This window comes from Drosophila takahashii, chromosome 3L, assembly GCF_030179915.1.
Source record: "Drosophila takahashii strain IR98-3 E-12201 chromosome 3L, DtakHiC1v2, whole genome shotgun sequence".
NCBI classification, from domain to species: domain Eukaryota; kingdom Metazoa; phylum Arthropoda; class Insecta; order Diptera; family Drosophilidae; genus Drosophila; species Drosophila takahashii.
In genome coordinates, this window is record NC_091680.1 from 15,640,197 (window position 1) to 15,664,849 (window position 24,653).

Consider the following 24,653-nt stretch of genomic DNA (forward strand, 5'->3'; position numbering starts at 1 on the left):
TCAATCTCCCCATCTGGTGGTTTCGACTTTACTTTTGATTCAGTCACTATCTTTTCATTCACATTGGATTCCTTTTCTATTGTTACATTTATCTTCTTTTCATATATTTCCGGGTAGGGATAAAGCAGTAAGTCGCGGTCTTGTATTCCCTCAATATCAATTGACATTGAAGACGAGCCAGTATGAGTGCCATCAAAAATATCTTCGCGATTCAGGAATTGCTTGACCCTCCTTAATTTCTCTTGATACATTTCTGCGGTCATACCCAAGTCTATACTGGATTTTCTGCTCTCTAACGATTTGCGGTATCCTGAAAGGACACTGGGTGGCCTAACAAAGATTACATCAACGTCACGTGAATGCTCGCCATAAAAATATTCGGATGCTGTTGAGCAGCTTTCACAATCATACTCGTCACTCCCATTACTTGCTAATGAATTTAATGGTGTAGTAATCGATTTTAGTCGCCCAATGGACTTTAATTTCTCTCGAGAAACGTGTAAGGATCTGGATGATTCGCTCTTCTGTACCGTTTTATGTTTACTTATTTTCGGATTTGGGCCAATCTCTGATATTAGGGTTTCTTCATTGACATTTATTTGAAATTTACTGTCTTTACTGATTCTTGGTTTGCTTTCAAAGGAAGGTGGAAGAATGGTAAAAGATTTTGACCTTAAGACAATTATATTCTTATCTTTGACGTTTCCTTGCTCCTCGTCTGGATTCTTTTTGAAGTTTCCTTTAAGTTTTCTGGAATGCATAGATTTTGATTTTGATATTACCGAGCCTGTTTTCCATTTACCAATTCTATTACGAAGAAAATAGATTTCATCCGAAGTAGGAGAATCCGTAGAAGGCTTCTTGTTTGATTTAACAACGGTCTTGCTTCTTGGTTTTGACTTTTCCAGGGGCTTTTGATATTTATGGAATCCTTTTAAAGGGTGTTTGGCAGGAGGAACCTTAAGGTTTGATTTATCGGGAGGGTTTTCTATTTCTTTGTTTCCGCCCTTCTTGTTAAATAAATGGGCTTGTTGGACATTTTCTATAGGAAGTATATTTGCCTTGTCTTCAACGTTTTCCTGCTGTTCAGTAGTTTCTTTCGATTTGGTTTCAGTATCATCAGAAGCCTCTTGTGGATTCGCGACGTTGTTTTCTGTCAGCTTGTCGGTATCGGCAGACATCTCCTGACCTTGATTGATTTCCAAAGGGGGACGTTTTAAAAAGAAGGATCTTGCTATCGCCGATTCCGTTCTTCCTCTTTCATTTATACCGCGAAGGATGAAGGTTTCATTCGAAGGAGGAGGTTCAGTAATCCATTTTTCCGGCAGTCTTGCACCTGGAAGCCTTTTGCTTGATGTATCATCTGTCTTATTAATTATTTTTATGGAAATTTTTTTCTTATTACTATTAATTTTAGATATATTTAGAGGTTTTTGGGTACTCTTTAAATTATTCTTGGCAATGGGCTTTTTAGATTTCTTATTAACATTATAAATATCTTTTAACGGATTTATGGAAGTCAGAGACCTGAATATTGATTCTTCAGACGAAGTTTTGGATTGCCCTTCCTGGGCACTGGTTTTATGGAATCGTCTTCGAACTTTTTTGTCTTGGGTATTCGCCTTTGATTTGGCTTCTTCCCTTTCTTTTTCTCCTTTAAAACTTTCTTGACGCTTATTTGTATTATGGAACTTTGATTTTAATTTAGGAGTTGCCTTGTCCGACTTATCCCCGAATATCCTCTGCTGGATTAAGTTCTCTTTTGATCTTCCTAGGAAAAAAGGATCTCTCTTATAGTTTTCCTGTATGAAGTGTTCTCCCTTTTCATTTTTGTTGTCCCTTTGACTTCTTTCTTGAATCGAATATATCTCTTTTTTAGGTTGCCTGCCAGTCAACGATCCGCTTGTTCTCCCTTTCGAATTTCTTCCTCGAACAATATATATCATATTGGAATTATTTTCGTTTTTGAAAGACTTTAATCTAGAAGGTCGCTTTTTAACTTCTTTAGGATTGTCTGAGGAGCTTCTCGTGCCGGTTTCTACTTCGGCATTTCCCTGCAGTTCAATATTTTTCCTGGTTCTTTTTCGAACTTTATTTGCTTTTTTGACGGGGAGAGACTTTTCCGTAACTTCTTCTAAATTCCCTTCCTCAGGATTTTCTTCGGACGTTTTTATTTCGGTTTCTTCTTCGGAATTTTCATGTAAACTTATAGTTTTTATATACTTTCGAACTCTACTTGATTTCTTTACAGGGTGTTGGTCTTTGATCGCCGACTTATCGGTTTCTCCTCTAGATTTCCCTTTCTTCTCACTGGTCTTCTCATATCTCTCTCGGACCTCTTGGACATCTTTAACAGGATCCTGGGTGGCGGGAAAATTGCACTTAGTCTTAGATTTTTCTTTAAGTTTATCTTTTTTTATACTTGTCTGAATGATTCTCTCCCGACCTCTAGATATATCTTTAGTAGGATGTGATTTTGACCTATGCATTTCTGCTTTTAGCTTATTATCTTTTGATAGGAATTTTATAAACTCTTTCTTTGAAGTTTTTGATGTTGATGATTTCGGCTTAGACTGAGGGCCTTTGGAATTCGAAAGCTCATTGGTTCTATCTTGAAGTTTATAGTTATCTACTTTTGGATATTTTACTTTAGGCGATTTGGGGTTTGACTTAGTTTCTCTGTTCTCAGTAGCAAGAGGACGAATTTTATAGACTTCCATTACAGGTGGTGTCTCAGTAATCGATATATGTCGCTCTGGGGGGGGACTTTCATATCTGGGTTGCCTTTTGTATTGACTGTGTGTCCTTACTATATCGTATATATCACTGTAAATGCTGTCATCTTTGGAATCACGTTTAAATTGGGCATCATTCTTTTTACGTTTAAATCTGCGAGGCTCTTCAAAAGGCGGCTGATCCTGACTGGCTAGGAGTATTTGATAGAAGGTATTTTTCTTCGCTGCCCTGGCGTCACCACTTGATACAAAACGTCCTTTATTTTGGATCACAGAAGATGCAGTTCCGGCTAATGGAACCTCCGGAGACGATCGCTTTTTAAACCTCGCGATGACCTTTCTTGGTTGGCACGTTGGCCAAGCAAGTGTGTTTTGATCAAATTTCTGAATGCTGTACAAAACATTCGAGATGGAATTGGAGAGATATTTGGCATTTGGATTTATGGGAATCGGATAATATAATCTCTCCATAAGCAGGCAATTTGGATTTAAAAATACTCGTGGTCTAAAAAATTATATTTTTTGTATATTTGAATAAATTTATTTATGGTGTAGAGCAATTTAAAGCAAGAGTGAAACTAGATCCATAGGCTTACTAAGTATAAATCTATTTTGAAACGAAATAGTTCATCCTATAGTTCTTAGTACCTTTCAAAATGGTTTCCTAAAACAAATTTTACTCCCGATCAAGAATTAATATAAGACTTGAATCATTCAACATATTTATTAATAAAGTTTCTGGAAAATATTTTGTCTATCGATGAAATGTGGCTCAAAATACAAATAGGGGACAGGTGCTTCTTATAGTAGAAATACATTAGTAAAATGTTAATTGATGTCTAGCATAGTGTATTATTATTTAAGTGCCAGCGATTGGCTAAATTTATTGGTCCTGTAGTGCCTGTTGAGAAGCGTTTTTCTTTTAGTTTTTAATAGGTACTCGATTACGATTTTGTGGATACATTATTTTTTTATTAGGTCAGGAGCATCTACCGATCTCCCCCAAACGACTAATCCTAAAGTAACTTGCTATATAACTGATCTCTTGTTTTTTTTTTTAGTATAAAACTTTGTTATTGCGTTGCATATTGTGAAGTCGGAAAGCATATATCTTTTCGCAATAATTTATTTTTTTTGCATATTTCAATATAAATATCAAAATATTTGGAAACTGCAAAATATTGAGGTGGATTTTGAGAGTAGCAATTAAATACTTGTGCCAATGCATGGTCCATGTGAGGTATGTATGTAATTTCTATCATTTATAACATTTTTTAACTGCTTAATTACTAAATAGACTTTTTAAACGCATGGTGGTTAAAAGCATGAAATTTATTTGGATTTCAATCATTTTCGTATTGCTATATTAATATCAATTTAAAGCATTCATGTCGTATAATAATTGTTATATAAGATTGCATTAGAGATTCGGTGATGGTTAATTACGGTACGAGAAGGGAAATGTCTTTTAATTTATAGTTTTCTTTTTTTAGTTTACAAGTCATTTTTATAAAATTTTAGAACTAGCCGTAGTGGTATATAAAATTTAATGTTGATCCCTTGGGCTTAGATAAACAATAAATATGTATGTTTATTTGCCTATATTTTAATATAAAGCGCCTGATATTTGGTTGTATAAATTTGACATAACATTTTTGCTTAACAATAACTTTTTCTTACATATCATAACGTTTTTAAGTACTTTATGAAAAGAGCCTGAAAATAGCTTACAGAGCAGTGCATAACAGGTTTTTTATAATTATATATTAATTAAATCAAAAGCGTAGGGGAATGACCGTTAGAATTGCTAAAAATATTGTGACTTTAGCAGTCTGTTTTATTTGCCTTCGCAGAGATCTCAATTCTGTAATTCGGTTTTAATCTTCGGTAATTTTAACTAGACTGTGTCTGGATATAATTTCTATACATAGATTTCATCATTCGTTTATAATATGACAAAATGAATGTGCTTTAAATGCCTTATATGAACAAAATAAAATAAGTATTAATAAGTTTTCTCAAACTAAAATTCTGCTAGTTTCTTGAGAATAAAATCGCCTCGCTTACGACTTCTTAGGATCAATAACTTTAGCCTCGCAGTCCGTGGGATCGATGTCGTGTTCCACAACCAGCGTATTTTTTGAGATCTTGTCGGCCAACAATGCCACGGGATCTGAGGCGGTTTTAGCTATGGCCGATCGGCCAGTTGAACGCCTCCTTATGTTCTCGTCCTGCTGTTCCTTCCTGTGCAAATCACTCAGCCTGAATGCTTCCAGGAACTCGTTCAGATCCACTTTGCCATCTCCGTTTAGATCCATCATTCGGCATTTCTCCAGCATCTCTGCCTTGGAATAGGCACCTGGCATATGGGCCACCAGCAAATCAATCGCAGTTTCAAACTCATCCAAGGTAATTTCACCTAGAAAATATGAAACTTATTATAAGGATATCACGGAACTATAGGCTTCTGGATTCATACCAGAATTATCGGCATCAATGATATTAAAAATGGCCACCAAACTGGCCTTGTTGGCATACAAAGCATCCATTACTGACATTCCATCGGCCTCAGCTTCGAGCTAAAATTATAATGTAAGATAGTTAATTCTTAAGTCTCAGCACTTATTCCATTAAATTTATTATTGTTTATTATTATTAACTAACAATTTACAATTAACTACTTACAATTACATCCGTGTCCAATAAATCCAGTGTCCTGTTGTAATTAACCTTCTGGCTATCTGTTCCCGGGGCCAATTTGTCGCGAAGGAGTCGCCATGGCAGTCCCAACTTGGTGACCTTCTCCATCACCTTGCACCAGTTCGAAATGGATATGTAGCCACTGTCCTTGGGATCATGCCTCCTGAACTCATCCTCCAATTCATCCCGATGATCACGCATACGCACTGCCAACTCCTTGAGCGCCGAACTCTCCACAATGCCCATTCTCTGTTTAAAGGACAAACGCTTTGTTTGCGATGCCGCCGATATATACTGAACAAAATGGGGCATCAGCTGGTTGTTCAGGCGGATATAGGCCCCCTTATTGGATCCAATGGCATAGTAATTCGAGGCCGAAAAAATTGTGATTATCTATAGAGGTTAGAAAAAAAATCAAATTATTAGCCTTTAAAATCAATTTTCCAACCACATGTAGTAATGGATAATACTCATTTCGTTTAATAAACTTTCAGCTGACACATGTCACATGTCTAAATTAACTAAAAAATCAATACACTTATGGCCTCTTGTAATAATTATTATTCAACCGCAATATTCCCATTATCCCCTTAATTCACTATGCATGTAAATTGCAATTGCATGGCTGACAGGTCAAAGTAAGTGGTGAGAGGCGTAGCCAACCACCTCAATATAATGGCAAAAATATACCTACTTATTGTATTTAAACGTTCTACTTTATGAAAGACAATTGCCTTTTCTAGAGTTTATTAAATTAAACCATATGGGTAATGTAATGAAGAAATATTTAGAAATAGACAAACCCACCTTGTTGTCATGCATAAACTCATGACCATTGGGCTTGCATTCGTGGGACCGAATGACGTAGCTGAGTCGATGTTTCTGGAGGAAGTTGTCGGTCACGTCGGGACCAAACCAGACACCAGCTCCTCTCAAAGTGTTCGGTACACAGCCCATTGTGGCCTGCGGATCGCTCCACATAATGTCAAAGATCTAAAATATAACTTTTTATAAATAAATTTGGCATCAATAGATAGTATGAACCCCCTTTACCTGCTGCCACTCGGTTTTGTCCAGTGGCTCGCCATCCGTCAGTGGAGGCCTTAAAATAGACACATACTGCAAGTGAAAAAAATACAATTTTAAATGCTTTCTTTTCACACAGGTGAAATACCTTTACCTTGCCCCTGTCAATACTTTTGATAAGATCTAGGCTTGTGCTATCCGAAAAACCTCCGTGGACGATTAACACTCGACTATTGAGAACGGAGCCAAGGGGAAGCCATCGGTAGACCTCGTCGATGAAGGCCAGAATTCGCTTGTGATTCCGCTGCATAAATGGGTGCACGGTAAAAATTAATACTAATTAACGACATTTAAAAAAAAGTATTCAAATATATACATTTTTTAGATGAAATTAAATGAATGGAATTAATATATTTAATGTTTTGATTCCAATGACATTTTTAGATCAAACTCATAAATTCATAAACATTAATTCATAATAATTATTTTCAGTGTAGCGACTGCTAAGCCTCTTAAAGGCTCCTCTACTTACAGGGTACTTGCTTTCCACCTCCCGAATAAATCCATAGCGGGCATTCATGACACTGTCCTCGTGGTTGCCACGGTTGAGGAAAACTGCATTGGGAAAAGCCAAGTAGAGTGAGAGAAGCAACAGAAGGACCTCCAGGCCCCGCTTGCCCCTGTCCACAAAGTCGCCATTGAACACGTAGGGATTGGAAGAGGAAGGAAGACCGTTCTGAAAAGGATGATTGAATAAATACAACCAGCTTTGAGGATAGGTATCGCTACCTTATGCAGCACCACAAGAAGATCGTCCAATTTTCCATGAAGATCCCCACAAACCGTAACTTGTTGGGAAACAGCCGTGGACACCGGAGAAATATTGGGCAGCTGCTTTAGGGATTTGGCAGCCTCACGTAAAATTAGGGCGACATATTTTGGATGCAATCGGTTTCCCTGGAAAATAAAAGAAATACAAGAAATCTACAAGTTAAAATTTGCTTTACAGTTTCTTACCCGTTTCTTGCGGAAGACGTCAATCAATAGATCGATATGGTTTTTTCGTATTGGCAACTCAATTTTGGCATTCACAATGTCCCCAAACTCTTCAACGAGGTCGTCTTTATCTTCAAGTACGGAAACTAAATTCAAACATATTATTATAAAATAATAGTTTTTACATAACGTTTTTTTTAAGGATAGGGCAAATACTTTCTAATTCTTAAAAATTATCCAAACTCACCATGAGCGGAACCTTGGTACTGATTCTTTCTGCCCGCAGCCTGGGGCATGTGCTTAATGAGGTCATTGAAGAATTTGTATAGCTATGGGAAAACAGAAGGAATGAAAATAAATTAGCAGAGAGTGGGTCAACAATGCACTTGCGACAATGTTTCACGGCTGAGTTGATTGCTATCGACTTTTGAAACTCTACAAATGCACTCGTCTGACGTCGTCGAGGGTTCTTTTTATTTTACGGGTCTCTTAAGCTTTCCATGGCGCCTTCAGTCTATTTTATATATATTATATATATCGTCCACTCACCTCAGCCTGGTCCTGTTCGCTGGCATACTCCAGGTTCTGGAAGATCTGCCAGTTGCAACGCCTCTGCATTTCGCGACGGGCCTGATGCCTGCGATACCATTTCTGGATGAATATTGCCGCTCGGATAGCTGCAAAAATATATAGAATATGTGAAAATATTTTAAGACTTCACTTCAGGACCAATAAAGTATTTTATGTGGGGTCTAAAAACATCGAGGACATCCTGCCTGGGGCGAGTAATATGCAACACATTTGCGAAAGACTTTGTTATGGCCAATAAAGCCACTAGAAATTTTCGGGCTGCCAAGTTTTTCCCCCTTGACATTTTCGCCTCGGTCGCTTATTACTCACAGCACAGTACACTTAACGAAATACGTACATTTTAATCAGGGAAATTTTAATCGGGTCAGGACTCGGGGTGCGGGGACTTGGGGACTCGAAATGATTACTCCCACAAAGTACTTGCCGTTCTCATCCATTTTGATGCAAATTTATTCGTCTGCTATTAACACAATGCTGAAAACGTCAAAGACTGTGGCAAGGGGAGGGGCTTTTCTGGGGGTTTTTTCGGGCTAACAACTGATTAACATTTACGCAGCTATAATTATTTTTTTTGGCCGCTTTAAAGTCTTTACACACTTGTCTCTAGATCTGGTGGCGAAGGTGGCGCTCTATTCTTTTTCAAATTTATGCAACCCATAAGACGGGGCTTTTATTAACGCTTTGACATCCGCTGAAAACTTCTATCCGTTCGTAAATTTTATATAATTCGGATTCACAGAAATACCGAACTGAAAAGGATTACAAAATAAATATTCAGGCACTTTGGTAAATAAATTTCATTCACATTACATCACTAAAATCCTTTAAAGTCCCAAAAATAGTAAAGTCATCGTTTAAAACATATAATACAAAAACTGTTTTATAAAATATATGACTACCCATTAAATGTCCTTTAAAGCAATTATCTCGGTTTCTTGAATTTCACATGAGTTTAATGGAATGCTCGTTAAACTTAATGGCCATTAGTCACATCGAATATAAATTACAAATTAATAGTTTTTACTTGCAAAACTTTTTATTGAATATATCAAGCAATTTATTTTAATTGAACGATTATTAAAATCCACTATTGATAAACATTAAATAAAGAGTAATTATTTCACTGGCTGCGTAGAGTTTAAGCAAAGCTTTATCGTTTATAAATGTGAATTTATCCGGCAACAAAAACTGAAACGACGAGCTGTTGTGTCTGACATTTTACATTTGTCCGCACACACTTGAAACTAGATAGACGACCGACTGGAACTGGAACCTAAAACTGCTCATTTCGAACGCTATACCCGCGGCCTGCATTCGGTTTTTCTTTGGCTTAAATGTTCTTTTTCAACTTTTTCCACTCACACCATGGGCCAAAAAACATTTTCTGTCGGCAATTTTAAATAGAAAACTAAGAAACTCATTGTACTAACAGATCGTTTATTTAGAAATTTTCTAAAATAAATTAAGGAAATGTTGTGCTTTCAATTAGTTTCCAGATAAATCAAGATAAAATCACTCTAAAAAACGAAAGAAAAAGCTTTAACAAATATTTCTTAAAAATTTTGTTTTCTGGAGAATATACTATGGGCCGTTTTTCGTCAGCCTGTTACATTTAAAGTAGGGTTAGAACTCTGATTTCCCATACGATTTTAGGGATATAACCTTACTTTAAATTTAACAAACAGACGAGAAAACGGTTCTAAGAATATGATTAGTTTTGTAAGAATCGTATTTTTTGAAATCACCAGTTTCTCATAAAGAAAATGTTTAGGAATTGTAAAAGGTCCTGATTTTTAAGGATCTTTAACAAAACTCTCCCACTGTGCTTTCCCCAATTACCTAAAAAAACAGAGGTTTGGGGTGGTGGTAACCTTTCCCTTTTCCAATTTGCGTCCACGTCCGCGTGCTTGTGGTTAATTTCTGGCTGCGTGACTGGCTGAGTCTACTATATGTTCATATATACGTCGTATATGTAGGTTTATAGTCGGGTTTTCACTAATAGCCAGCTGTCCAGCCAAGGCGGCTGCAAGAGGTTTCTTTTTGTTTGTTTTTTCCTTTGCTTGTGTCGTGTCTCTGGCTGTTTGGATCCACCTGAACCGCTTGTTTAGCAAATTGGAACAATAAATAAAAGTTAGCGCAAGCGCCGGAACACAGAAACAGACATACTCGGGGCAAAAGTAACTAAGTGTTTCAAAAAGCCGCGAAAGAAAAGGGCAAATGCAACTGCAGTACAAGGTCCCCGAAAGTCTTTACTTAGTGGCCGACTACACAATCCCAAGTTTTACCACCCAACGCGAATGTTAAACATAGTAATAAAGTTGCGCTTAACCCACTTATTATGTATTCCCACTTATTATGTGTCCACATACGAGTTAAAGTTCAGGAGATATTTGCAAACTATTTAAGACTCGCCATCTTGTGCTAATATATTCGTTTACAAAAATCCTTAAGAACGCTAAGTAGGTATTTCTTGGGATACTTTATAAAATAAAATGGAATTCATAATAACATTTTATATAAGTTTTAAAAGGACATTTTAGGACATTTTGAATTAATTTAAAATTGTTTAGGGGCTGTCTTAATTGACTTTCAAATTATATTTAATTTCCGGCACCAGAAATTAAATTTAAAAATTTCCAGGGCAATTCAGCTTTGTCCAGAAACTTGATGTGTTGATGACTCATAAACCATTTATGACGGTAAAATCACCTCTATGACAGGGTGGCTATTAGGGTCTCATTTCTGGTATTAAATGCAGAAGGGGTATTTGCCCTAGGGAGCTTTTACTATATGAGGTCTAAAAGGCCCCAGTAACTGGATTAGGTTTGTTGCAATCGTTGGTTTCATTGCCCGTTTCGCACAAAGCCCTATTAAACAAACCAGATGATTGTACACAGAAAAAAACAGATAAGAATAGTTAAGTTGAATGCCTATACTTGATAAAATATAGACCCTAAACTTGAAAAACGAAGCACACTTCTTTGCGCTCCTCAACGAGATTAAATGTATAATTCTGATTATAATCAGAAGCTGCATATATTTATTTTTTTATAGAGCGTGTTATATTTATTGTTCTTCTGGATATTTTAAAGCGAAAGTGATTAAATTAATTTTTTTAAGTCTCGTAAATTAAGTTTCAGTTAACTTTGCCAAATATAAATGGATATGATATTTAAACAATTCTGTATTTCTAGATATTATAGTCTGAAGGATCTACAACCTACTTATTTCTTAATCCTTGCTTATGTTAAATTGTACTGAAAAATTCAGAGATCACATTTTCTATAGACCACAAGTGGGAGGTACCTGGCTGGTTTTTAAACGACGTTGGTTTTTTCTAATAAGCATAACTACTTTTAGCTTATGGGGATGGAAAGCCTTTCTTAATTCTCCATATCCTTATAAGATCCTTTTACAATCATCTTTGTTCTAAAGCTTCCTGATCAGGACTATCCACATAGTAAATTGTACCGGTACTCACTTTTTTCGGCCCGGGAGGCGCTCATGCCCCGGAGCGGCTTGCGGAAGTGCTTGCACCAACCTCGCCGCTGGAAGAGCTGCAGCAGACTGGAGGCCCTGGTGCTCGTCTGCGCGGCGGATGACTGCGGCTGTCCATTGGGACCCAGCGTTTGCATGCTGGCGCCCACGCGCTCTATTTCCGACGAGCGGCACGAGGAGGCGTCTTCCACGGAGGAGCTGCGCCGCTTCCCGTCATCGTCGGTGCGCAGGCACACGCAGCTGCGTAGCATTCCGTCGATGGCGTTGGCGATTTGGTAATCCAAGACGTGACCCCAGTGCCTCCTCCGTCACCAGCAACCACCTCACTGGGATCCACACATGAACTGTGTGGGTGCGGGGCCAAGGGGCCAAGAGGTCCGCCTTATGTCACTCGCCTGACAAGGTAATATAATTTGCCCGCGCGGCAGCTCATGGGCCAGCGCCTTGTTTGTCCTTCAAATGGCTGTCAGTCGGTGGATGAGAGATGGTATACGAGGTTCTCGAGGAGGGGTCTTGTGATCCAAGTAGCAGTCCGTCCGTCTGACGGGTCCGACGTTGGCTAGTCGCTCGTCTCCAGCTCTTAATGCAAATTGATTTTATTTTCGCGTAATTTATTCATTTCGCTCTTGCTGATTGCGCTCCTCTCATATTTCCAGTGTGCAAAGTCGCAGTTTGCGAATAAATTCTAAGGAAAGAAATACGACAAAAGTGATTTAAATATTGCCGAGATTTGTCTTCTACATTAGCTGCTAATAAATTATGGAATAAGGATTATCCGCTGGACATTCATTATTGCTTACTCAGCCACGATGACGTGGCAGACCAACACCCGATTATAATTATTGTTTGTTTTGGCCATTATATAATGTACAATGAGCACATTTTGATTGTGGTCAACTTGTGTATGCTTACGCTATAATTACATAAGCAATTTGCAGTTAATGGAAGAGGAATGCTAATTCTACTAATTATGAGTCAAGGGATTACAAAGCACTTTTCCTTTTGTTAATAAATTGGATTTAATTTATTGAAAAACATTAAAATTGTAAAATTAAACCAGACCCTAATAAATGTTTGTTATCTATCTTCCTTAAAGTCCCATTTCAAAAGAAAGTGCATATATTATCATTTCGAACAATAGCCCAAATAAATCGACCATAACAATATGTAAATTCTGCCATATCCCATTTCGCCCAAAGCGAGACCAAGAAATTTAATGCATGCATAGGTGATTACTATGGTAAAGGGCAGAAAAACATATGTAGAAAGCCTTGGTATTATGTATGGAATCAATTGACTGCTGCAGGCAAAGGATAGCTTTTCTGGTCAGGACGAAAGACACACCATCCCCTTGTCCCGTGTCCAGCACTTGTGTATCCTTTCTGAGAGGGGCTGTGGTTTTGCGGTGGCCAGAACCGTTCAACCGATACGCGACCAGTATAGTTATATAGTATAGTTATGTATATATGCTAGTGTGTTCTTCTATTCACTGGGAACGGGTTGTGGCCCGAGGTCCTTTGTCCTTTGTGCCTGTCAGCTTCTATGAAGCCAGAGTTCCCTTGAGTGGCTGCAGACAAACAAACCAATTTTCACCAATTGAGCCATAAAGCCACACGGACAGCCACACTCGCAGACAGCTCCCACACCGACGGGAGATCCACGGAGTGTGAAATTAAAATGCTAACCTGTAGCGGCACAAGGACCACGGACCAAGGACCCAGGACCCATTCAACAGGGGGCGAGAGTCCTAAATATAAAGGCAGCGTGAAAGGTGGTATTGATTAATCGCTGGAAACATAGTGCCAAATGGAATAGCCAGGACTTTATTTGCCAGAAAGGCGTTTCACTTGCTACTTTTCCCACATTATCCCATATTTTCCGCTGAAGCTTTGCAGATGTTTCATAAAGGAATAAAAGTATTTTGGCTGCAAGATATTACGTTTCACTACATTAAATTTTAACATCTTAATTTAATTTGCCACTTAAATTTACTTTAAGGCTTAAGTTCAAAGGCATTTTTAAAGGTTAAAGAATAAAATGTTGTTTTTGTTGTAAATTGACAAATAACTTAATGAGCAAGACATTTATTAAATAGGTTTTGTTTCTCTAGACAATCGAAACAGGGTTATTATCATGTCATCATCATGTATCTCAAACCAAATATTTTGTATTAATTGTATGCAATATTTTACTGTCAAGACTTGCTAATGCCACCACAAACAACTTTAATCTTTCATTGACAATGGAATTAGTTTGTCCTCGTTTTATTAGCAATGAAATTATGCTGTCTACTGAAAATGGAAATTTATCTGAAATGTATCTTTTATTTTTTCCATTCACTACAAAAGGTTAAAATATTTAACCTTAACGCCTTGAATAACAATTTCTGTTAGATTGGTTGCCAAGTTGGCAAGTCTCTATCATCGCCTCTTTGAACTGTAATACTCATGCAAATTTCAATTATTACATTCTGTAGCCAAAGATTGAGGAACTTGGGAGAACACTTAACTCCCACTCCGACAGGCGGGAAAGAAATTGGCTCCTCACCAGGTAAAATGCTTTGGAATAAAACACAAAAGAAGGACAGGACCAATACAACGCATACATTGGCTGTGCTTTTTGCACTTTGCCCCAATGGCACTTTCCGCGCGAAAATTTCGTTAGGAAAAAATGTAAATTTAGCGGGAAAACCAGGCGCGAGGCTTTTATCGAAATGTAATTTGTCTAAAGTGAAAATGACTTACAGCTTAAATGGCTTAAATTCTTTAAAGATTTTTGGTCACTTTTTGGTTTAACGTTGAAATTGAATATGGGCACGGGCCCAGAATAATAAATCACTATTTTAGCAGAGGCTGGGAATTTTTTAGGAGACCAAAAACCATAAATACACTTTAGCCATTGGCTGGAAATTTTTGGCATAAATACAATGATAAATACGACATCGAGTTGGCTCACTTATTTCAATTAGTCTTTACTTGTAAAGCTTCCTTGAAAAAGGCAAAGAATTCTTTGCCCTAATTTTCTGAGAATTTTCTCAAAGTGGTTAACTTTTAAATTTAATTTGACAAATACAACGTTCATCTGGCTCCGAGAATCAGCCATTTAAGCCAATTAACGCAGTTGACAGTGATGGGAAAAAAGTTGGGCTAATTCTGAGAATTCAAAGACCATTCTTAAGAGCCCAATTACTCTCTAACTTTTATTCCAAATGGCTTAACAAATTTGAAGAATTTATCTTGAATTTATCAGAGGATTAAGAGCTCTTAACAAATATTACCCATGAAACATAATATTAGGGAGATCAGAAATTTAAAACCTATTTATGACGCAGATAAATAAAATTAAGATTTTCGATATAAATGTAAAAAATGTAAAAAATGTTTACGGATATGGATATTACTTTCCTTTTACTTAACAAAAATTACAAAGATAAAAGTCATCTCCCTTTAATACTAAGGGTATCAGCAAATATAAGCCAATTAATGCAGTTGGCAGTGACGAAAAAGGTTTTAGGCCAAGTTGATCGATTCCGAGAACTGCTAGCCCACTTTTGGGGGTCTAAGAGCCAACTCTATTTATTTCAATTACCGCAGCCTAGTGGCCAATTTCCGGTTTCCGGCCGGCCGGTCGATGTCCGGGTGTCTTGGGTCAAGACAGCCAGATAATGAGATTATCCGCCAGCACATTTGCAGACGGGAATACGTTATTTGTCCATTAATCCCATGGCAAAGAGCGGGCCACCAGAAGTTGGCATTTTCACAGACAGCAAACGGACACTGGCTGTAATGGGTCCTGCCAACTCATCGAGGTTTTCTCTGCACCCCCACCTCCACTTCCACCCATTTTCCAGCATTTTCCCCAAGTGCGTGTGTGAAGCGATCAAAAAATGATTGTTGGCCCGACTCAATTACGATAAATTGCACGTCAGCCTGTGTGACAATCAGCAAATTTGCCCGCATTTCAGTTCCGCAAATATCGCTTATGGGAGCCCAGCAGCAATTAGGTTAGTATTTACTGAAGATAATGTTTCAAGTCGGAGTCGGTGGCTGGATAAATGTATGGGTAAACAATAAGTTCTTTAATATCCAACATTTATATGGGCAAAGGCCATTGAGTTTTTCCTTTGTTTTTCCTGTCACGAATTTATTTTATGTTATACTGAATTTGTACTAAACGGAATTTAATTAAAATAAAGAATTTTTAGTAAGAAATTACATAAAAGAAGAACAGCATGTAAATGCAAGTAATGTAATAATTTTAAGAAAATGCAATGTAAAGGGAGACTTACTCCACAAAAAAAAATATTCATAACTCAATTTAGATTAAGACAACTTATTCCATTGTTATTTTTGTATTGTGTGTTTATTTAATTCAATCTTTAGATGAAAAGTATTTATTTATGTAGTAAACAAAGCTGGCTAACAATTTAATATTTGGTTGGTTGCTTACACGCTTTAAATATTTTATATCTAAGATGCATAGGATGGCAATCAAATTAAAAATGCCTTCCCAAATTAGTTGAACAACTATTTAATTTGCTTGCTCGCACAACTTTGACAAATTGTACTTTAAAAGCTACTTGATAAATTCATTAAAAGCCCTGTGCATTTGTGTTAATTTTGCAGAGTGTCTCACTAATATGCTTTTATTTGCCCCCCTAGAAATAATTGAGCTAATTATCGGGACTCGCAAGGTCAGTCATCAAATTTGCTCACTCAAATTCTTCGACAGGTAATTTAGTTTGCCTACGCTTTTAATTAAGTTGCCGTAGTCAATTTGGTGTAGGGCACGTGTCTGGTAACAGGTATACCTGTGGGTTTACCAGGACCAAGGATGCCCAGAACCTGCAAGGACCTACGGGCGCATCACGCGCTGCCCATAAAGGTATTCCGTTCAATTTTGCAGTTTTACTGCCCGAAGTCCCGCTCTCTCTCTTTTGGGGAAGCCCATTAACGGGCAGGTTTTAACGATTTTGAAATGATGTCAGCTCGGATGCTGATGCTCGTCATCGTTAAGGGCCGATTTGTTCTTTTTATTTATAAACCAAATTGGGAATTAACGCAGATTGGGCGTCGGGAGCCGCCGACACCTACAGCCATATGGACTGAAATTTCCAGCCAGCTGTGAGAACCATGATTTATTCACCCTAACTACACTCAGAAAAGAGGAGAAGCCCTAAAGCACAAGCAAAATATTGCTTATTTTCCTCCTTTTATTGGATGGCTGGGCGGTGCAGCATAAAACCCAGAATGGCTTAAAAATTTACCCAAAGAGTATTTTTAAATATGTATAAGCCTGATTGCATCGTTTATGTGGCTATTCGTTGAGTGATGCCTTGAAAGAAAGCTTTTATTTTCTTTTTATACTCGATGACTGCACAGTTTCGAGAAGGATGCGAAGGAAAGGTAGCATTTCCAGAGCTGTAAAACGAATCTGAACAGGAAAACGTTTATGGCTTACGTGCGATTGAGTGCAAATGGACGTCCAGCACTTGTATTTCAATAAATAGCATCACAGGCCTACAACTTTTACCGCAGTGTAAGCCGAAAAAAGTGAACGAACACTGCGGCTTAATTGCCATGGAAAAGTATCCAAATACCGACCTGATGCCTTCGTTTTGGTTAACAAATCAGGCGTGAAAATGACGGCACCTTGCGCCGTGGGGGATGCCAGCTAAACTTCTTAATTTAATCGATTTTCGTTAAGAGTTTTAAATTTCTTATCTTGTTTGGATAACGAATGGCAGTGCGGGGGCGTTTAATGTGGGTAATTCGTCAGATGGGGCTTGCTTGAAATTCCTTCCGATGGCCCCTTAATATCCTGCCCATTATAAGTTTATTTAGCCTAATGGTTCGAAAATTCCCTAAAATTCATGTAAATGGTGACAATACCTTATCCATCATTTTTAAATGCATCAATATTTAAAAAAATCTTAAATTTTGTATCTCTTCTCTTTAAACTTATAATACATCCGCACCGCAATAAAAATATTCCCCAAGCAGCATGGTTAATAGCCTTAAGTTAATTGCTTTTTGGTTTCAGTCCGATTGCCGTGGACCGACAATGAAACTTTTGCACAATCAACTTAATTCAAGCCGACATTGTGGGGCGAATCTTACCGCAACTTTGTACCGAATTTAAATGACTCGAACTTGGTGTTTCGTGTTAGGAAAACACCAAAAAACAAGGCAACTTCAAGGAGCTGCTTTAGCTGCTTTGGCACTGTTTCGGTGACCGTGGAAAATAGGGGATAAGCAAAAGAAAAGCCATAACGAAAAAAAAATTAAATCGGAAGTGGTGAGAAATTTCGGGGCTGTTGGCGTGTCGCCCCAAGAAACAAGCCGCCGGGAATTCGTGCGAAAAAAAGAGAAGAACTCAACCGAACTGTGGGAAAAATAAACGAAATCACGAATATAAGTAAGTAAAATCCCGAATCCCGAGGAAACAAAGGGAGCGAGCGTAAGGAAAAGGCTGGAAATCAAATGCCAAACGTCAACGAGATTTGTTGCCTGTGCGGCACATAAAACTCATTCTCACTTTTACAACCTCTCGGAGGTGGGCGGTTGCTAATCTTCCGCCGGTCCGCCATCAATTGGCCCGAATCCCGAATCCGAGTGGGCAGGTTGCCCAAATTATGAGTTCGAGTGTGGGATACGCGGGAGCGGGCACAAAGGTAAAGGACCTAATAAATTCCAACTCGGATTCTATCCCCAATCCAATTCATACGTGTCCGTGCGTCTGCTTTTATGAACACCTCAATATTTCGGGGTTATTTTTGTATGCTAACAAATTGCGCTCATGTTTAGTCGGTTGCTATTAGGTAGACACCAGGTATATGGGTTAGCAATAATAAACTTACTTCTTTTAATTGGAACACAAATTGGCCGTAAAATTCTAGTACGAATGGTTCTGTAGTGGATGGTAATGTTTCTACACTTTAATTTTTATGAAAAAAAAGAGATTTTAAATATGATGATATATGATATATTTTTTGTAAAACAAAATTGTTATGAATTAAAGTACAGTTTGAAAAGCAATTAAAAGAAATTCTTTAAAAAAAGAAAGTGGTATTTGGTAATAAAAGCTCTCTAGTTTGAATGCCAAATTTGTTCCGTTTAAAGCAATTGTTTGTTTCTAGATTTACCCCGGATACTAAATCTGAGGATGTTTTGGAATTCATACGTGAAAAATTCCCATCCGAGGACATTGAAGTTGAACAATTTCGATTTTCGTACGCCCGTAGGATATCTTCTTTTAAAATATTTGCTCCGCCTGATGTGTTTAATGTACTACTATCTGAAAGCTTTTGGCTTAATGATGATTTGGTAATTAAAGAATTTGTTCCCAATAAACCGAGAACAAATAACAGGCCTCCCGCTGTGCCTAATAATCGGCTTTCCACTGTGCCTAATACTGTGCCAAAAAACTAACAGGCTTATTTTTGGCTTATCAAAATGTTAGAGGACTAAATATGAAGCTACCAAAGCTTTATGCTGACTCCTCTGCATTTACTGAAGATATTTTGGCTTTTACGGAAACTTGGCTGAAACCAGAGATATCTGACTCTGAAGTTTTGTCAATGAACTTTAACACCTACTGGACCGATCGCTCCCCGCGTAGGGGGGGTGGTGTACTGATTGCCGTTACCTCTAGTTTAATATCGGAGAGACTTAACATTCATATCCCTAACGATATAGAATTTGTTAGTGTCAAAGTTTCCATTCAATCCTCATCTATTTTTGTAACCTGCTCTTATATTCCTCCTGGCTCTGATTTAATAATTTATGAGCACCATCTGTCTGCTATAAAATCTGTTCTATCCTTTCTTTCCAACAGAGACCTTTTGATTGTTTTGGGTGACTTTAATCTCCCTAATATCTCTTGGTCTCTTCCCACTGACTCACCTGTAGCTGCACCTTTATCTGCCCATGATTTTGTGGATGGCCTTTTGGAATTATCGTTACAGCAAGTAAGCTTTATACGAAATTCTTTAAATAGACAATTAGATCTAGTATTTGTTTTAGATCCGCATGAAGTTACGGTATCTAGAATTGACGCACTTGTTGTACCTGAAGACCAATATCATCCAACATTGGAATTGACAATTGGCCTCCCCTGTACTGATACCCTTTCTCCTTTAGTTCCTCAAACTAAAACGAGATGCTTTCGAAAATGTGACTTTAATAAACTAAATTACATGATTTCGCAATATAATTGGACTGATTTGTACAATTGCACGGATATTGAAAGTGCAATTGAACTTTTCTATAGCGTTTTAAACACTTTTCTTGACGAATGCGTTCCTGACAGGTTTCCTCCAAAGCTAAACAGGCCTCCTTGGTTTAACAATGCGCTTCAAAGACTTAAAAATCTTAAGTCCAACACTTATAAAAAGTATAAAAAATCGGGTAAGCCATCTGATTTTTCGAAATATGTGGTGGCTCGTTCAGATTTTAATGTTCTCAACAGTCATTGCTATTCTATGTATTTAAATAAATGTAAATTCGAATTTTCAAATGATCCGAAGCAGTTTTATACCTTTGTTAATGCCAAGCGTAAGTCTTCGGCATTGCCTTCATCGGTACGTTTAAACTCAAAAACAGCATCGTCGGATTCTGAAATTGCGGATTTATTTGCTGAATTTTTCCAAACTACTTATAGTTCGGCTGTTTGGTCAAATTCTATCTACCCTAACCCCTTAAATAGGGCAAATTGTATTTTTACCCCTGTAATTACCGAAAGTTCTCTCTCAAAGGATTTAGCATCAACAACACCAACGTATTCTCCCGGTCCAGATGGACTCCCCGGGTGTGTGCTTAAGTTTTGTGCCTCAACCATTTGTAAACCGATTCTTAAACTTTTTCATTTGTCTATTTCATCATCAGTTTTTCCAACTATCTGGAAGGACTCTTTCATTATTCCACTCCACAAAAAGGGTGCGAAGATGGATGCCCAGAATTATAGAGGTATTTCTAAATTGTCGGCAATTCCAAAAGCCTTTGAACGTATTATCACCTCTCATTTGCAACATTTATGTTCCTCGCTAATATCACCGTGTCAGCACGGTTTTGTTAAGCGAAGATCGACTACCACCAACCTACTTGAATTGTCATCTATTGTAATTAATGGATTTAACAATAAAATGCAGACCGACGTTATATATACAGATTTCAGTAAAGCCTTTGACTCCGTTAACCACTCTCTTCTTTTATTCAAACTAGACTTGCTTGGGTTTCCATGTAATCTTTTAACTTGGATTTCAAGTTATTTGAATGGTAGGACTCAGAGGGTTATATTTAAGAACGCTGCTTCTAAAATGATCCGCGTGACATCTGGAGTGCCCCAGGGTAGTCATCTAGGCCCTTTGCTGTTTACTTTGTTTATTAACGATCTTCCCTCTATCATAACAAATTCTCGCGTACTAATGTATGCTGATGATGTTAAGCTTTGTTTGACATACAATAATATAGAGTCTGGTTTTGGCTTACAATCAGACATTGATAATTTTCAAGTATGGTGTGAGTATAACCTCTTAAATTTGAACTGCCTGAAATGTAACGTAATGACCTTTCATAGGGGTACTCCTACATTTATAAGTTATTTGCTTCAGAACTTGCCACTTGACCGTATATATTCAGTAAACAAGAGAGAACGCTATAGTCGGGTTGTTGTCCCGACTATCTAATACCCGTCACTCAGCTAAAGGGAGTGCGAACGCTGTGTCGGGTTGGTGTCCCGACTAATAATCGTAACTCAGCTAAAGGGAGTGCGAGGGAGATAGATATATGTAGATATTTTGGTTGCGTATAACTTTTTAATGAATGGTCCGATTTGAAAAATGTCTTCTACATTTCGATAGGTATAAATATACACAACAAAATTGCATTTATACTTCTCGGAAATCTTTAAAGGTGTGGGCGCAGGACCCATTTTAAAATCGTTAGTGGGCGTTAGCGGGGGCGTGGCGCTCGGCTAAAATAAACTTGCGCTGCGTAGGAAGCCAAAGAATATGTGTGGGAAATCTCAACCTTCTAGCTTTTGTAGTTTCTGAGATCTCAGCGTTCATACAGACGGACAGACAGACAGACAGACAGACAGACAGACAGACAGACGGACAGACGGACAGACGGACAGACGGACATGGCTAGATCGACTCGGCTAGTGCCCCTGATCAAGAATATATATACTTTATGGGGTCGGAAACGCTTCCTTCTAGCTGTTACATACTTTTGCACGAATCTAATATACCCTTTTACTCTACGAGTAACGGGTATAATGATTTAGGCGTTCTTCTGGACCCGAAGCTTAAATTTGACTGCCACATAATGCTGACTGTCAACAAAGCTATGAGTGTTTTTGGGTTTATAAAGCGTTGGTCAAAAGAATTTGATGACCCTTATACAACCAGATTATTATTTACCTCCCTTGTCCGTCCTATTTTGGAATATTGTTCTTCAGTTTGGAGTCCACAATATCAAGTGCACATCGACCGTATTGAGTCGGTGCAAAAAAAATTTCTCCTTTTTGCCCTTCGTAGTTTGAACTGGGATCAAAACGTAAGGCTACCTTCCTACCAGAGTAGATTACTATTGCTTAATTTACCTACACTTGAAAACCGTAGAATAATGCTTGGTACTATTTTTATGCATAATCTTATAAGAGGTGATATTGATTCTGTAGAACTGGTAAACCGTTTAACTTTTAATGTTCCCGTTAGACTAATACGAAATTATTACCCTCTTAATTTGCCTCGATGTACATCAAATTTTACTCTGCATGAGCCCTTTCGTGTTCTATGTAATAATTATAACAATCTTTATCATTTAATTTGCACTTCTACATCTATCCCTGTATTAAAAACTAAAATTTTATCTCATTTGCTTCAATCTTAGTTCATAATCTTTATAATCTTTATATGTCCCGTCTCTATTTGTTTCATGTATTTTCCTCGCGAACTCGCATTTTTGCCCTAATTGATAAAGGGTCCCGCGCGTAACAAGCACGTGCTTGGTATCGTTGGGCCACTTGTTTGTACTGCTCGTAGTGCATCAACGTCCATCATATATATACGCTAGTTAAAAAATATAGGAAAAAATAATTTCATTAAATTGCTTTGCCGACACAGTATAAATCATAAAACATCTTTAGACACTAAGAGTATTCTTTTGAAATTTGTGCACGCTTTAGAAGCCCACCGCTGTTTATTCGCATTTTTTTTTTTTCTAGTCTGCCCCGCTAAGTCTTTTGTTATTGCTTTTTTGCTTGTTTGTTTTAAAAACACTGCACTTGTCTGTCCTCATTTTCCTAAAAAGTTTGCCACCGCCAAATGGAAAAAGATAGGTCAGAGATTTTCATACATACTCATATCTTAACATAATACTTGTCGAGACTTATACATACTAAACATACACGCAAATGGATAAATGGATTGTACAAATATTGCGTTTCTCATGCGGAATACGAAATACCATAAGTAATTCATATGGCAAACACCTTTGGATCGTAATGGAATCGTTTATCTATTATTAATTGGCTGCATGTCTTATTTTTTCGTCTGCTGACTGTCAGCACCTTTCGTTTTACATTTTGTTGTTATTTTTTCCATTAAAACATTTCTCCTGCTTGGTCTTGTTATTGGCCGACATCAGTACATATTATAAAATTCATTTATACACTGAGAAAAGGACTTTATTCGCAGAACTATTCAAGGAATAACATTCCGTTAAAATATTTCTTTATTGAAAATCAAGTTTTAGCCGTAAGTATTTTCCAGAAAAGGATTATTTGTAAATTTGTACAAACGATAAACGCTCTGAAAAATACCAGGAAAATTAAAGATAACAATAAGAACAACATTAAGTTCCGAAAGAATTTTGTTAAAATTTAATATTGTCACTAAATTAATATTATTTATATTTATTATTATTTAACAACTAAATTAAATCCATCTAATTTTAAAAATAAACCATCGGGCTAAAACCTTTCGTCCTTGATACCGGGAATCCCTTAACTGTAGATTTTAAATTGATTCATATTATTTAAAACATTCAGAAAAACCTTATTTATTGTTCACCGTGTACAAGTGATAGATGTACTATTTTTATATGTATGGAACGTATGGGAATGCATGTTCTTTCGCATGTAGTATTTTCGAGTGTTTCTCATCCGTCGCGTGGGTCGATTTTTTAGTTTCTTGATCCCATTTAATGCAGGGAATTTGTTAGTAATTTACCAAACGACGCACTAAATTGAGGAGCGCGAATAAAAAAGTGATTCGGTTGGAAAGTTTCTGTTGGCATTTAGGATGTGCCGTCGACGTAGCGCGTTCAGGACCATTCCATTTCGGCGGCAGCACAAGTGGCCGGAACGTGAAGGCGTGAGCGTAAACAAACACAGAAATTTCATCGGTCCGGGAAAGAGATAAACGCCGACGACAATAACGGCAGAAATATACGTATACGCCGAGTATGCCATATAGAAGGCGGCAAAAGGCATTAAATGAAGCCACACACAAAAAATGCTCGTGGTGACAGATATAACCAGAAACAAAAACAAGAGAAAGGGGGGGGGACCAAAACCAGCACCAGAACCAAAACCAAAAGCATATGCTGCTATGGATCGGAAATAGCGCGTACTGTGCGGAGAGCATTACGTATACGTACGGGTGTACGGGTGTGTCGCGTTCCGTTATCCGTTTCTCGGGCGTCCGTGGCGCGTGGAATACCGTTACAAACTAAACGCAGGCCACAAGCTCGGAAATCCTTTTTGGCCTCTGCCGCAGTCGCTGCCTCTGCCTCCGCCTCAGTCGACGTCGCCGCCCACCTCTCACTCTCGCTTACTCTCACCATTTGCCGCCATGCTGCCAAAAGCAAAACAAAGAGCGATGGCCGCATCAGCTGATTGCCCCGTTTCATTGCCATTCCCGTTCATTTTGCAGCGGAGGCTGCGCGCGGCTCTCTCGCTCTCTCCCACGCATTCCACGTACACTGGAAAAAAAACAATGTTTGAAAAGATTCCTTTGTTTATTATTAGGGCCAAAATGATGGAAAAAATTCTTTATAGAAAACAATTATATCAATTTAAATCCTTGAAAAATTCTTTTGCTTG

General features: G+C 37.8%; 2 protein-coding genes and 1 long non-coding RNA gene across 4 annotated transcripts; 1 reads left to right on the forward strand and 2 right to left on the reverse strand.

The window, feature by feature from the left end:
- Positions 1–2,217: 2,217 nt before the first annotated feature.
- Positions 2,218–3,206, reverse strand: LOC108067661 (uncharacterized). Its single transcript, XM_070214424.1, has 2 exons — positions 2,423–3,206; positions 2,218–2,360 (listed from the first exon to the last, which is right to left on the reverse strand). Exons 1-2 carry the CDS (start codon positions 3,204–3,206, stop codon positions 2,350–2,352), a joined length of 795 nt encoding a protein of 264 aa, XP_070070525.1. The 3' UTR covers positions 2,218–2,349.
- Positions 2,810–3,301, forward strand: LOC138912865 (uncharacterized). Its single transcript, XR_011418422.1, has 2 exons — positions 2,810–2,946; positions 3,011–3,301. It is a non-coding gene; the product is annotated as an uncharacterized lncRNA (long non-coding RNA).
- A 139-nt stretch (positions 3,302–3,440) lies between these two features.
- Positions 3,441–24,475, reverse strand: rdgC (retinal degeneration C). Of its 2 annotated transcripts, XM_017156966.3 has the most exons (13): positions 24,209–24,475; positions 11,530–12,231; positions 8,007–8,134; positions 7,705–7,786; positions 7,479–7,603; positions 7,251–7,418; positions 6,994–7,197; positions 6,616–6,765; positions 6,489–6,554; positions 6,243–6,428; positions 5,421–5,828; positions 5,215–5,314; positions 3,441–5,154 (listed from the first exon to the last, which is right to left on the reverse strand). In XM_017156966.3, the coding sequence occupies exons 2-13, from the start codon at positions 11,795–11,797 to the stop codon at positions 4,799–4,801; spliced, it is 2,241 nt and encodes a 746-aa protein (XP_017012455.1). In that variant the 5' UTR covers positions 11,798–12,231; positions 24,209–24,475; the 3' UTR covers positions 3,441–4,798. The 2 variants fall into 2 exon arrangements, with proteins under 2 accessions (XP_017012455.1, XP_044251897.1); XM_044395962.2 differs by lacking the exons at positions 11,530–12,231; positions 24,209–24,475 and adding an exon at positions 8,646–8,779.
- Between the last annotated feature and the right edge of the window lie 178 nt (positions 24,476–24,653).

Bases quoted from the DNA above. Each gene is read 5' to 3' on its own strand.
- LOC108067661 (XM_070214424.1), bottom strand. From the start codon at position 3,206: ATGGAGAGATTATATTATCCGATTCCCATAAATCCAAATGCCAAATAT.
- rdgC (XM_017156966.3), bottom strand. From the start codon at position 11,797: ATGCTACGCAGCTGCGTGTGCCTGCGCACCGACGATGACGGGAAGCGG. The intron at 8,135-11,529 runs GTGAGTACCGGT...ATATTTTTGCAG, and splicing joins CGCCTCCCGGGCCGAAAAAA to CTATCCGAGCGGCAATATTC. The intron at 6,555-6,615 runs GTAAAGGTATTT...TTTCACTTGCAG, and splicing joins AAAGTATTGACAGGGGCAAG to TATGTGTCTATTTTAAGGCC.